Source organism: Gekko japonicus, unplaced genomic scaffold (assembly GCF_001447785.1).
Source record: "Gekko japonicus isolate JY-2015 unplaced genomic scaffold, Gekko_japonicus_V1.1 scaffold1434, whole genome shotgun sequence".
In the NCBI taxonomy this organism is placed as follows: Eukaryota; Metazoa; Chordata; class Lepidosauria; order Squamata; family Gekkonidae; genus Gekko; species Gekko japonicus.
This window is the reverse complement of record NW_015160884.1, coordinates 401542-416543: the sequence shown is the minus strand read 5'-3', so window position 1 is coordinate 416543 and position 15002 is coordinate 401542. Positions and strand designations below refer to the sequence as shown.

Below are 15002 nucleotides of genomic sequence, written 5' to 3'. Positions count from 1 at the left end.
CCTAAACAAAAGTATTCATTACTGATACGAGACTAAAATCTTATCTGACCCAGATATTTAAAGGTTTGCCCTAAGAACTACAGAATCATGAACTTTGTACATATTATGTTGCTAACAATATCAGACCTACAAGTGGAAAGCCTTCTATATAACAGGCCTTTCTAACATCCTAATAAAATATTACTTAAAGAATAAATCTATAAAAACCAGAGAAATTTGAATATGAACAATCAAGAAGAAAAAACCCTATATATAAAAATCTTTATATTCCCATTCATACTATAACGTGATGATGGCATCTCCGGGTGGCATCTTCATCCTGGGCATGTCCCACACTTTGAGGGTGGAGTTCCCACCTGCATGCCCAATTTGGGCTGGCGGGGAATGGGCCTCTAGAGCGGGGGTTTCCCCGCCCACCGGGGGGACCTGGCAACCCTACTCCATATTAAGAGAGGTGTCCAAGCTCACAGGCATCCAGGATCCAAGATTTTAGTTCTTCAGACATGCTGTTACAGCTGTTCAGATTGTTTCTCCAGCTGAGCTCAGCCATTGTTGTCAGCCAGAGAATGACCTCTTCTGATTACGCCGCCATCTTAACCAGAAGATTTCCAGTGAGCACGTGCGTAAGGAAGTGCTAGTGGAAGAGGAAGCAGGCTCCTAGAATCTGGTTGGAGCCGGTCAGTGTTTTCAGTGCATCATCTATAACAGCAGTGCCAAAAAAGGCTGAAAACACCCGATACCAGTGTTCCCTCTAAGCTGAGTTAGTGTGAGCTAGCTCACAGTTTTTTAGGCTCCGGCTCACACATTTTGGTCTTAGCCCAGGAAGGAGGGCTCCAGAGCTAACTAATTTATTCAGTAGCCAAATCACTTGCTCACAACTGTAATGCCAGTAGCTCACAAGCCAGTTTGATGTAGTGGTTAAGTGTGCGGACTCTAATCTGGGAGAACCAGGTTTGATTCCCCACTCCCCCACTTGCACCTGCTGATGTGACCTTGGGTCAGTCACAAGCTCTGGCACAGCTGTCCTTGAAAAAGAGCAGTTTCTGTCAAGCACTCTCTCAGCCCCACCCACCTCACAGGGTGTCTGTTGTGGGGAGGGGAAGGGAAAGGAGTTTGTAAGCCGCTCTGAGACACCTTTGGGTAGTGAAGGGCGGGGTATAAATCCAATATCTTCTTCTTCTTCTTCTTCTTCTTCTTCTTCTTCTTCTTCTTCTTCTTCTTCTTCTTCTTCTTCTTCACAAAGTAGAATTTTTGCTCACAAGACTCCACAGCTTAGAGGGAACATTGCCCAATACCTCTCCTTAAGCATATATATGAAGTACAGAACGATTGTTTTGTGAACATAAAATAATCTTTTATACCAGTCTCTCGAGGATAATCACGTCCACGTGGAAAACACGGTTTGATTTAATTCCTGTCAAGGAATGACTGAAAGTCTAGAGAGTTAATAAAAGGCCAAGCGAAGCCACAGCTGGCCAATGGACAGCATGTCACTCATTCAGTTTCTGCAAAATCTTAAAAACAGGAGCCAATCTAGACCTAAAATATTAAAATAAGCATTGGTTGGTGTTTATTGTACGTGACAGTGAGTAACTGTCATTTTCTGGGAAATAGATCTTTCTGGGGGGGGGGCCTTTATTTATTGAAAATGAAGCCTCTCTCCCCCGCCCCCCGCCCCCATGAGTGTTTTATTTTCTCCTCTCCCTGCTTCTGCATTCCGTACTGTTCCCAAATGCACCTTGCTTGGGATTTCTCGGGGCCCGCCTTTTGTTCTTTTGCTTCCTCCTTGTCCTGCTGTGTGTAGCCATGTGGAAAATAACGAAGGAGGGGCCCCATGTAGAAGGCTACGGTGCCAGAGGCAGCCCTCTTTTAAAACTGCTTTGAAATGCATCGTTTCAATCTCCTTTGCCTGCTGGATTCCTGGCAGCCAGTGGGGGTGGAGCACTGATCTAATAGCGCCTGTCTCAGGAGGGGAATCAGCGGTGGCTTGATTGAATTCAAGCAGCATCTGTAATTAGTTCCAGATCTGGTTCTGCCGGCTGCAGTGGCTGCAAAAGGTAGTGGGGTTTGGGGGGAGGGGAGAGAGAGAGAGAGAGAGATTGGATTTATCCCCCGCCCTTCACTACCCAAAGGTGTCTCAGAGCGGCTTACAAACTCCTTTCCCTTCCCCTCCCCACAACAGACACCCTGCGAGGTGGGTGGGGCTGAGAGAGCTCTGACAGAAACTGCTCTTTTTCAAGGACAGCTGTGCCAGAGCTTGTGACTGGCCCAAGGTCACATCAGCAGGTGCAAGTGGAGGAGTGGGGAATCAAACCCGGTCCTCCCAGATTAGAGTCCGCACACTTAACCACTACACCAAACTGGGTTGCTGATTAAAGTATTTTAAAGCTCATTTTGGAAATGGTTGGCATTTCATTGCTTACAGGGTGCCAGGGTTGCCAATGTTCCCTCTAAGCTATGGAGCCCTGTGGGCAAAAATTCTACTTTGTGAGCTACTGGCATTAAAGTTGTGAGCAGGAGCTTTGGCTGCTGCATAAATCAGTTTGCCCTGGAGCCCTCCCTTCCTGAGCTAAGACAAAAATGTGTGAGCCAGAGGCTAAAAAACTGTGAGCTAGCTCACACTAACTCAGCTTAGAGGGAACACTGGTTGCCAGGTGGCCTTGCTGTGCCAGTGGGGGGATTTTGGGGGTTGGTGTTCCGGGACGTCACTGATGTGATGACATCACCCAGAAGTGACATTGCGTCAGCAGCGTCGCATGGTGATGCTTTGGTTTAAGGGCAAAACTCTATTGTTTTAGACCAAATTTACCATAGAGGTTTGACTTCAAACCACAGCATCGTGTGTGATGTCCCCACCGTGGTGACGGGTGTCATCATTGTGTTGGGGATGCCATGCACAGGCGTGGCTGTTTGGGGTTTACCCCATCGGCCAAGTGGCCGGCAGCAGGCAGAAACCGTGAAAAGTGGGGTGCGAGGAACCCTTCTCAGGTAAAGGGAACCTCAGGAGCCCAAACCTTTCCCGACAGGTATGAAAGAAGGGCACCAATAGCGGGGTTTAAAAATGAAATAAGAGGAACGCTTTATTCTACTGAAAGGCAGGGGAACGGGGAAAAGGTTTTACGAGAGCAAACAGTTGGCAACCAACAAGTGCCCCGCTTCGAACACTATAAACAATGTTTAGGCATTCCCAAATTCAGGAAGAACTAATGAAAATTACAAACCCTATCAGAAGGTTCCTTACAATAAGCAGGCAGTTGTGATACTAGTGAATTTATGCCACCAATAAACCAGGGTTCCCTTGATTAGGCTCTGAATCCCAACTAGTCCCTGTGTGAGTGGATGTCTTTCTCTCTCTCTCTCTTTTTTTTAAATTCTTTTTATTGCTTTTTTACAATAAACAGATTTTGGTAACATTACGATCAAAGTGTCATATATGATTACCAATAGAGTTGTCTTAATAATAAAAAACTAGTGTTATTACATATTAACAAGATAGCTGTTGGGGTATTCTTAATTTTAAAGTAAATCAGCAGAGTATTAAAGAGGCAGAGTCCATGGTGTGTTTAAAAGAATAAAAGGTACACGGGATGTAAAATAACAAAGAGCTAATATTCCTACATCCTTACAGCTAGACTGAAAATGGCAGAAGAGAGACGAAGACTAACTTCTTCTTCTTGCTCAGGACAAAGAACCATAAAATGCTAATACTTGGCACTCTGGTCTCCAATCAGAACAACGAACTAGATCTGAAGTTACCGGGCTTTCTAACTCTCTAAACAGATTGGATACAAACAAACATGTGACTTAACAAACATCATTAACCCAGTAAATACTGAAGAAGTGTTTTAACTTGTAACACCCAACAATAGCAAGTTCAGCGAGCATAACAACAGTCGTGTGGAATATTTAACTAGATTCGGTAGCTAGATTATAGTGGGCAAGAGTTTCTCATATTCATGCGGAACCAATTTGCAATTTGCACTTTAATATATCTAGGCATTGTGTGTGCATTGAAATGAAACCAGTTATTGGCTTAGTATGTCTTTCTCTTTTTTAACCTGGGTCTGACCTGTTACTCGGGCCAATCCCTTCAACAGAGTCTCTCTCTGGGACATCCTGCCACTGTCTCCCAGACGGAGTGTTTTCTCTCCGAAGGCAGCCTCTCAAAAGGCCCCCTCCTCCATTCAATTCCCTCTCTCCCAAAAAAGACCCCCCAACCACCCTTCCAACTTCCAGCTCTCCCCCCCCCCGCCCCAGCCCCCTGCTGGATGCATTCCATTGTCATGGGGGCTCCTCACCAATCAGAGTGAGCCTCTGCTACTACTTCCCCTCAGAGTGTTTTTTTCGTAGTTCATCACACGGGGGAACGCCCACTGGGACCTGCGGACTGGCAACCCTACAAGGCACTGTGGGTTTAACAGGGTACCATGGATTTGACTTTAAAGTAGGGATGCCAGCCTCCAGGTGGGGCCTAGGGATCCCCCCTCCCTGAATTATGCCAACCCTACCCCCCACCAGTGGTCGGGGGGGGGACCCAGCAACCCCGCTTTGAAGGCTGCTTAGAGACAGTGCTTCCCCCTTCTCCCCCATACAGAGTGCCAGCTGGAGTCATGTATCTTGCCCATCGTGACCGACACTGACCAGTGCAGTGACTCGCTCTCAGAGCCCTCAGGGGAAGAGTCCAATGAGCTAAGGCTAGGGTCCAAGGAGGATCAGGGAGGGCTGGGCCCAGCTAGAGGCTGCCGATAATGTTCCATGAGCATCACAAGTCACCTTGCCATAGCCTGCAAGAGAGACCCAGAGATAGCCACCAGGCCTCCATGGGACAGAACAGCGACCTGGACCTGTTTCCCCCCCAGAACCTGCCCTCACTCTGCAGGAGCAGCTGGAGCAGAGGGTTTGGGCCCAGATAGTGCAGAGGAAGCAAAGTGCCAGGCTGGTTGCACGCAACCAGGGGTCATTTCCTGCGGGAGCGCAGAGGAGCGGAGCTCTGGCAGTAAAGAGCCCAGGGGGCGGGCACATGCAATAAGCCCCTGCTCTCAGCAGCCCTGGGCCACGAGGAGCACAAGGATCTGCGCGTCCCCCCCACCCAATAGCTATCAATCCAAAACAGTCCAGTGGAGCCTGAGCGGTGGGTGTTGCCTTCTGACACACTTCCGGTGATACCAGGGGGTGTGGCATATGCAAATAAGTTATGCTAATGAGTTGTGCTAATGAGCTCCTGCACCTCTTTTTCTGCGAAATGACCCCTGCATGCAACCCCACTGTGGATCTGGAGCAGTGCTCTGGAAGGACTGCAGTGCTCTGGAAGGACCACTTCCTCGCAAGATCCTGGCCGGAGCACAGCGCAGCCAACTCAGGAGCTCCCAGTCTGCCTGAGCAGAGGCCTGGGAAGACTGGCTTGCTGGATCAACCAGTCCACCAGGCACAAGTCTCATCCAAGGTCCGGCCAGGCCTTGGATTCGGCCAGCCCCATGGCCAAGGGTCCAGTGTCCCTGAAAAAGCAACCTGCCTGCAGGGAGCGGGACAGTTGATCTAGCCCAAGGGGCCTCCAAACTTTTTGAGCCTGCAAGCACATTTGGGATTCCGACACGGCATGGTGGGCACAGCAACAAAACGGCTGCGGCAAAATGGGTGCCCCCGGAGGCGGAGCCAGCCACAAAGCGATTGCCACTACTGAACTTCAGTCACACGGTGTCGACCCTTGTGCTGTGGTGGCAGCTGCTGTCAAAGCAACGTTGTTGTTGTTGTTGTTGTTTTTAAAAAAAATCTGCACAGCCAATCAAATCTTCAGTAATCAATCAGAAGCATTTCTAGGCAAAAAGAGAAGAAGAAAAAGAAACTCCTTTCCGTTCCCCTCCCCGCAACAGACACCCTGTGAGGTAGGTGAGGCTGAGAGAGCTCTGACAGAAACGGCTCTTTTTCAAGAACAGTTCTTATCAGAACTGTGGCTTGCCCAAGTTCATCCAGCAGCTGCAAGCGGAGGAGTGGGGAATCAAACCTGGTTCTCCCAGATTAGTCTGTGCACTTAACCACTACACCAAACTGGCTCTCACCTGGCCCTGCTCACTTCCTCAAAACACTTGGAGGGCACCAGAAAAGGTGTTGATGGGCACTACGAGACCCACAAGCACCACGTTGGGGACCCTGATCTGGCCCTACAGATGAAAAACCTGGCTGCTGACAACAAAGTGCTATAAGGACTCAGGCAAGTCTTCTGAGCCAGCAAGTGGCAGCTCTACCTGAACGGCTCCAGCAACAGGCATCCCTACATCCAGGGGGGGGGGGGTTGTAAAAAAAGCCCAGTAGGGACTCATTAGCATAATAGGTCACACCCAACAGCAAAAACTCATTAGCATATTAGGCCACACCCCTGACAGCACAGCTCATTAGCCTATTAGGCCACACCCCGCATTACCAGAAGTGTGGTCATCCAGCCACACCCACCTTTTGCTCCTTATTCTGTTTACCTTGTTTGTGGTCAAAACCCAGGGCTTTTTTTGTAGCAGGAACTCCTTTGCATGTTAGGCCACACCCCCCTAATGTAGCCAATCCGAATGAGTTCCTGCTGTTGGGCGGGGCCTATTATGCTAATGAGTTCCTGCTGGGTGTGGCCAACTCAGGAGCCAGCCAGGACTCCGTTCCTGTGCGTTCCTGCCCAAAAATAGCCCTGCCTACATCTCCCCCACACACACACTCCATCTCCACACACACACTCACACAAAGGAAGTGCACTGTCAGTGTATCAGAAAGGTTTGTGGCGGAAGCTGGCCTCTTTCCTTCTGTCTTTGTGCCGTGAAAAGTGTACACGGACTTACGACAGGTTGATTTTCTGAACGGCAGCACCTGTGGTCGTCCTCAAAGGAGTCGTGGCCAAGCAAGCAGTGATCCCTATCGCTTTAGAATAGCCCCCTCCAGGGAGCTTTCCAAAGGTTTGGGGCCCACCTACAGAACATACTTGCTAACCCCCAGAAGGCCAAAACAGCCAACCGGACGTTCCGCCCACTCTGGCAAGGAAAAGTCTCAGCTGCAGCCTGTGTGTAAAGTGCCATCAAGTTGCAGCCAACCTATAGCGAACTATTAGGCGTTACAAGACAAGAAACATTCAGACTGGGTTTGCCATAGTCTGCCTCTGCGTAGCAATCCTGGACTTCCTTGGTGGTCTCTCATCCAAACACTGTTGTTGTTCAGCCGTGCAGTCAAGTCCGACTCTTCGCGACGCCATGGACCACATCACGCCAGGCCTTCCGGTCTTCCGCCGTCCTCTGAAGTTGGCTCAATTTCTTGTTCGTTGCATCTATGACACTGTCTAACCATCTCATCCTTTGCCATCCCCGTCTTCTTTGACCTTCAGTCTTTCCCAGCATCAGGGTCTTCTCCAGGGAGTGCTCCCTTCTCATTGTATTTGAGCTTCAGTTTCATTATCTGGCCTTCCAGGGAACAGTCAGGGTTGACTTCTTTTAGGATTGACTGACTTGATCTTCTTGCAATCCAGGGGACTCTCAAGAGTCTTCTCCAGCACCATAGTTCAAAAGCATCTATTCTTCGGCGCTCGGTGTTCCTTATAGTCCAACTCTCGCAGCCATACATGACTACTGGGAATATCATTGCTTTGACCATGCGGACTTTTGTTGGCAGGGTGATGTCTCTACTTTTTATCATGCTGTTTAGGTTCGCCATCGCTTTCCTCCCAAGGAGCAGGCGTCTTTTAATTTCATGGCTGCTGTCACAGTCTGCGGTGATGTGGGATCCCAGGAACGTGAAGTCTGTCACTACTTCCACGACTTCCCCTTCTATTTGCCAAGGAGTGATGGGGCCGGATGCCATGATCTTAGGGTTTTTTCGATTTTGAGCTTCAAGCCCACTTTTGCGCTCTCCTCTTTTACTCTGAGCAAGAGGCTCTTTAGGTCCTCTTCACTTTTGTTGGCGGGGTGATGTCTCTACTTGTTATTATGCTGTCTATTATAGTGTCCAAACACTAACCAGGGCCAACCCTATTAACTTCCGAAGAATGGGCTAGCATGGAACATCCAGGTCAGCGTAGTCTCAGACTACATGTCAGAATTCATTCTCCTGGCCCCGGAGGACCTTTCCTGGAACAATGCAGCATCGGCAGACCAGTTAGTTCCAAGTGGGGCTCTCAGAGGAAGTGCTGCATGAGTTGGCCGGGACATCACCCGTACCCAGAAGTGGGTCATCAAAGGCAGCCTCTTGAGAGCCCTTCTAAGCAGTGGGACCTTGCCAAAACTAGAAAACCCTGGCTGATACAAGGAGCATTCCTCACAGCTGGCTTCTAGCTGCCTATACAAAGAAAACCATGGGAGCAGTAGTTGCAAGACTGAATATAAATCCATTGAATGTAAATAAAGTAAATGTTTTTTAAAGGGTTGGAAGAATGAACAACAACAAAAAAACCACAGTGAATTTCAGACTACATCAGGAAGAATTTCATTCCAAACGCGTTACTGTTTAAAAATGGTGAATTCCTACAAAACCCTTTTTTGCCCATGCACAGGCCTGGTCCCAGCGAGATTACCACTCCTGTTCCCTGCGTACTTCCCGTGCACTGTCTTGCGCTGCATCATGGGAGGCTCCCCTCTGCTATAGAAAGGGTCTGTGGTACATCAAGAGATCCTTTATGTCTTTGGAGTGTGTGTGTCTATGCTGGCTACCTGTCCTCTGGGCAATCGGAGAAAGGTTTTTCACAGGGACAGTGAAACAGATACGTGACCTCTGTCACTCAAGGTCTACAGTGCTGATTTGGATAGACTGTCGATCAGAAACAGACAGGGTAAAACTCATGCTTTGTATGCATTAGATTCCAGATCCAGCCCTGGCACCTCTGGTCTAAAGGCCTTTAGTCGCAGGGCTGGGAAAGACCTCTGCCAGGTGGCATTGAGCTAGATAGAGCAACAGTCAGGGGTCATTTCCTGCAGGAGCGCACAGGAGCGGAGCTCCGGCAGTAAAGAGCCCAAGGGGTGGGAACATGCTACAAGCCCCACCCCCTACTCCCAGCAGCCCTCAGTCAGAGCAAGAAGCAGCCAGGTAAATTGCAGAGCCCCCCCCCCAGTCCAAAACAGTCCAGTGGCACCTTTAAGACTAAGTTTTATTCAGGTACAAGCTCTCCCTCCTCTGTGAGGACAGATCTGCACGTTTCTCCCCCCCCCCAATAGCTAGCAACCCAAAACAGTCCAGTGGAGCCTGAGTGGTGGGTGTTGCCTTCTGACACACTTCCAGTGATGTCAGGGGGTGTGACATATGCAAATAAGTTATGCTAATGAGTTATGCTAATGAGCTCCTGCACCACTTTTTCTACAAAATGACCCCTGGCAACAGTCAATATTCTGATTTGGTATAAGGCTTGAGCCACTTGTTTCATGAATGATTGGATCCTCCTCGGGCTTTTCAAGGTTTCGTAGCAGCAGTGAGGGACGGGCAGTTAAACCAGGGGTGTCAAACATGCGATCCAGGGGCCGGATCAGGCCCCCGGAGGGCTTCTACCAGGGCCGCAGTGGAACTGGCTGTCTTCTGCTTCTTCTTCCAGTTCTGCTGCCGCTGCGTCTTCGTAGGTTTGCAGCTTACAGATACACACCTGAACAGCATATTCAAGATGGCAACAGCACAGACATCTTGATGCAATAATTCAGGGCAAGAGTGCTAAATGAACAAAATATTGCAAGAGTGCTAATGTTTTAAGCATGTTTTTATTTTAAGTTTTAAAAAGCCCTTTGTGTTCGTGTCCTTTATAAAGTTTATATCTCCGCTACCTGGCATGAAATTTTATGACACACATGGCCCGGCCCAACAAGGTCTCATTTATGTCAGGTCCGGCCCTCATTAAAAATGAGTTTGACACCCCTGAGTTAAACCCTTTCCCCTCTGTCAAAATCACCTCTCCCACCTCTCCTTTCCCTCCTGCAGCTATTAGCTGTAGCTTCCAGTCAATTCCTCATTTTGCCTTTTGTGGCTGATTTGAAGCCTTAAGAAAAACCCAGGAATTGGCATTGTAGTCTGGCACTAAAGCAGTTTCAAAGCTGCTTATAGAAGAGCTCTTTTTATCTATTTGAACAATAAAATTGCAGGATTCTACTCTTGGTTGCCTCTCCTGGAGCTGATGGTGTAATCACCCTGGCTTGAGGTTCAACTCTTCTAATCAGCAGATTACAATAAATGCGTACGCACTAACTTGTGGCCAGTGCATCCTGGGTTCTGGTTATCTAAGGTACCATCCAGTTTCCTTTCAGCTAGCCCCTTGAACTTGTGCATAACATCTGAGCATCAGAGGCACGTAGTAAGAGAGACATTCTCTCAGTCCCTGCAGTGCAGCTCCTGAGCCCATTTGTGCTGACTGAAGTCCCACCTGGAGCATTTTGCAGAACTAGTTGAAGGTCATTCGCTGGCAAACTAATGGAAGGGCTTGATTTGTTTTAGCACTGCCATCTTATTTTTATTTTATTAGACTTATACCCCACCCTCCCCACATAGTAAACCCAGGGTGGGTACCAACATATAGGTCTATTAGTGCAGAGTGGAGAAGACTCTTGAGAGTCCCTTGGACTGCAAGGAGATCAAATCAGTCAATCCTAAAAGTAATCAACCCTGACTGTTCCCTGGAAGGCCAGATAATGAAACTGAAGCTCAAATACTTTGGCCACCAAATGAGAAGGGAGCACTCACTAGAGAAGAAGACCCTGATGCTGGGAAAGATTGAAGGTCAAAGAAGACCGGGTATGGCAAAGGAGGAGATGGTTAGATAATGTCATAGATGCAACGAACATGAAATTGAGCAAACTTCAGAGGACGGCGGAAGACCGGAAGGCCTGGCGTGATCTGGTCCATGGGGCCACAAAGAGTCGGACTCGACTGCGACTGAACAACAACAACAACAAAAGTGCAGATTGACAATTAAAATCCATTAAAATCTTTAAAATCACCTGCATTAAAACAGTGCGCCTCAACAGATGATAATGTGGTCCCAATCTGGCTTCTAGGATCTGTGGTCACTGGAGGGGAGGCCAGATCAAAGTGGATATCCGCTGCCTCAACTAAAGGCCCAGCGGAAGAGCTCCGTCTTTCAGGCCCTGTGGAACTGTAATAGGTCCCGTAGGGCCTTCGTCTCATACGGTAGCTCATTCCACGCTGACCCTAGTAGAGGCAAGTTGGACATCCCTAGGGCCAGGGACTACCAGGAGGTGCTGGTTCATAGAACGCAATGTTCTACGGGGCTCATATGGGGAGTGGCAGTCTCGAAGATATGCAGGCCCCTGACCCTATAGGGCTTTAAAGGTAAATGCCAATATCTTGAAACAGATCCAGTTTCAAGTGCTGCGGGACCTTTCTCAGTTCCGCAGGGCCTGCAAGATGGAGCTCTTCCGCCAGGCCTTTGAGTAGGGGCCGCCACCACTGTTATTCCACCTTTGCCATCTATGCACCGTCGTACTATTACCACGATTGTCTGGATCCCACTGGGGGGGGGGCGCCCCTAGCATGAAGCGGATGATAGATTTTGGGAAGCTACCGTTGGGTTTAAGATCTACCCATTTTTGTTTAAACTTGTATGTAAACCTGATATTGTATTTTACTGTTTTATACTATGTGTTTTTACTGTTATAATCTTGGCATATTGTGCCCTTGTTAGCCACCCTGAGCCTTCGGGGTAGGGCGGGATATAAATCCAAGGATGGATGGATGGATGGATGGATGGATGGATGGATGGATGGATAGATAGATAGATAGATAGATAGATAGATAGATAGATAGATAGATAGATAGATAGATAAAATAGGCAGCCAGTGCAGGTCACGCAGCACTGGGCGGATAGGTGCCTGCACTGGCCACGATGTCAACACCTGCACGAGCTGCAACTTCCGGAGCAGAGTCAAGGGAAGCCCCACATAGAGAGAATTGCAATAATGTAATCTGGAGGTGACCATTGCATGTGTCACTGCAGCCAGATTGCGGGGGGAGGTGGGGAGGTAAGGGGCCAACTGCCTGATCTGCCTCAGATGAGGCATCCAGGAAAACCCCTAAGCTCTTTACCTTCGGCATTGGCACCAGCGGGGCTCCGTCCAAGGCTGTGAGCCCAGTACCCAGTCCCAGTCCCCCACGACCGAGGTGCAGGACCTCCGTCTTCGATGGATTCAATTTCAGTCTGCTCTGTTGTAACCATCCAGCCATGGCTTGTAACGCTCCGTCCGGATGTTCAGGGGCAGAGTCTGGGCGGCTCTCCATCAGTAGATAGACCTGAGTGTCCTCCTCGTATTGACGAAGAAGTAGAAGAAGTAGAAGAAGAGGAGGAGGAGCTCTTCCCTCCTGCAGTCTCAGACTGTGAGGTAGGTGGGGCTGAGAGAACTGCTTGTGAGAGAACTTGTGACTGACCCAAGGTCATCCAGCAGCTGCAAGTGGAGGAGTGGGGAATCAAACCCAGTTCTCCCAGATTAGAGTCCATGCACTTAACCACTACACCAACCCAGGCCATACCTCTGAATAATCTGGGCAAGGGGGTGCATATAGATGTTAAATAACACTGGGGAGCGAATCGCTCCCTGTGGCACACCACATCCAAGTGAGAGCCACTGAGACAACTCTCCCCCTAGCGCCACCCTCTATCTCCGGTCTTGGAGAAAAGAGGCCAGCCATTATAAGGCTAGTCCCCATATCCCCACATCAGTGAGGCGGTGGGTCAACAGTTCTGTTCTGCTTTATACTGGAGCCAGTGTGTTATAGTGATGAGAGTATCAGACTAGGACGTGGAAGTTCAAATCCCGACTCTACCACGGAGACTCACTGGGTGACTTTGGGAAGGAGAATGTTGGGGGGGGGGGAAGAGGAAGAAGAATTGGATTTATAGCCCTCCTCTTCACCTTCGGCGTTAGCACCTGGGGCTGAGAGAGCTCTTTTGAGAACTGCTTTTGAGAGAACAGCTCTGAGAGAACTGTGACTGACCCAATGTCGCCCAGCTGGCTGCATGTGGAGGAGTGGGGAATCAAAGAGTCTGCCACGCTTAACCACCACACCAAGCCACTGTGGGGCCCATTAGGGAGAAAATGAAGTACATTAAAAATTATAATTTTAACATGTTTATTTTTCATTTTTTCAAACATTTCATTTTGTGAATTACATCAATTGCATATATTTCTAGAGTCTATTAGTCTAATGTATATATTCTATAAACTATTTGCTTTCCGCACATTATTAAACTTTTGAATATTTTATCCAGTTGTATACCCTTATCCATCTTTTATTTTGTATTTTATTATCTTTACCCTGCAAAATTAAACTCAAATTATCCATTTGTGCCAATTCTAAAAGTTTGAGTGCTAAGTCCTCCTTAGAGGGTATTTTCTCCGTTTTCCAATTTTTAGCCAGTAATATACGTGCTGCTGTTACAATATATACTAATACATATTCATCTTGTCTAGAATAACCCTGTGGTATTATGTTCAACAAATATAATTCAGGTGTTAACATTTAGATTCAAAATGTCTAGAATAATTTTCTGAACATTAAAAATTATAATTGATGTTAACTTTTAAGAACAGTACTTTTAATACCAGGGCCAGTTAAAGCTTGATCTGCAAGTACCTTAGTTCCCTGTAAGAATGTTGGAAGTAAGTTGCTTAATTCCGTGTTTTCTCTCTCTCCTCTCTCTCTCTCTCTCTCTCTCTCTCTCTCTCTCTCTCTCTCTCTCTTGTGTGCGTATGTGTGTGGAAGTACGTTTAAGTGAATGACTTTAACCCCATCCCTCTGGTAATCTGGTCCTTTGCAGGTAAACCACTTCAGCCGAGTCGAAGATCGAGCGATTTTTATCACAGACAGACATCTTTACAAGATGGACCCTACAAAACACTACAAAGTTATGAAGACCATCCCCCTGTACAACGTAAGTCTGAAAGCGCTGTGAAGTCCTAACCTTTCGATGAGTGGTCCCCCAGCAAGGTACCCTTCCCTGGTTTCCACCAAGTGTTTTCAGAAAGCAGGCAGGGCCACTTTTGCCCAGAAAGGCTTCTGATTGCCCATTGGAGATTTTATTGACCGTGCAGATTTTTTTTAAGAAACTGCTTGGGCAGCAGCTGTCCCCACAGTCCAAGGATCTTCGCCGCATGGCTGACGGTAAGCGGCTGCAGCAGCCATTTTGTTACCAGCTCCACCTTTTGTGTGCCATGTCAGAGTTCCAAAGGTGCCCACAGGCTCTAAAAGGTTGGGGACCTGCGCTATAGATGATCCACTTCTTTTCTTTGGTGGAATAAGACCTCTGGCCCCCATTGCGTGAAGTATGTCAGTCGTGTAGCTCTGCAAGATTTTGACAGCAGGTTCGTCCTTCCTATGGAGCTGCGGTGGCTCAAGCGGTTAAGACGCTGAACTGCAGGCTGTGGAAGGTCGGTAGTTCAGCAGTTCGAGACCCGGGTTGCCGCATGACGGAGTGAGCTCCCGTCTCTAGTTCCAGCTCCTGCCAACCTAGCAGTTCGAAAGCAAGAAATTGCAAGTCGATCAATAGGTACCACTTCGGTGGGAAGGTGACATCGTTCCGTGCGCCTTGGTTTTTAGTCATGCCGGCCACATGACCACGGAAACGTCTTCGGACAGTGCTGGCTCTTCGGCTTTGAAATGGAGATGAGCACCGCAACCCTAGAGTCGGATTCGACTGGCTTTCGAGCAACGGAACCCTTACCTTTACCTTTTACCTTGTCTTTCCTAAAAGGAGAGACGTGCACCATTTTTCCCCCAAGGTTTATCCTGGTTCTGCTTCCACTTACAGAGTGTTCATCTGTGTGTTCGGAAAAGCCCTGCCGGGCTTGCTCATGGCCCCATTCAGTTTTTTGATGTGGGAAGCCGCTGTGCCCGGCCACCCTTGCAGTTCTGTCTGCCTCGTCAGTCAGCCTGACCCTTAATAGGTCTCATTTTTAGAATCTTGCTGGATGAGACATGAAAGAGCTCTGATTGGCTCACCTGCCATCCTCATTTATATTTGAGAGCCTCTGCAGCCCCCCCCCCCGCCTCGC

The 15002-nt window shown here is 48.4% G+C and overlaps 1 protein-coding gene across 1 annotated transcript in view; it reads left to right on the top strand.

Annotated features, from left to right (window-relative positions):
* The window catches only part of LOC107120633 (unconventional myosin-Id-like), a 196059-nt gene that overhangs the window by 66141 nt on the left and 114916 nt on the right, over nucleotides 1–15002 (top strand). Inside the window, exon 10 of the mRNA XM_015423368.1 lies at nucleotides 13769–13882. Within this exon, the coding sequence (XP_015278854.1) occupies nucleotides 13769–13882 (114 nt within the window). The remainder of the gene's footprint in view (nucleotides 1–13768; nucleotides 13883–15002) is intronic.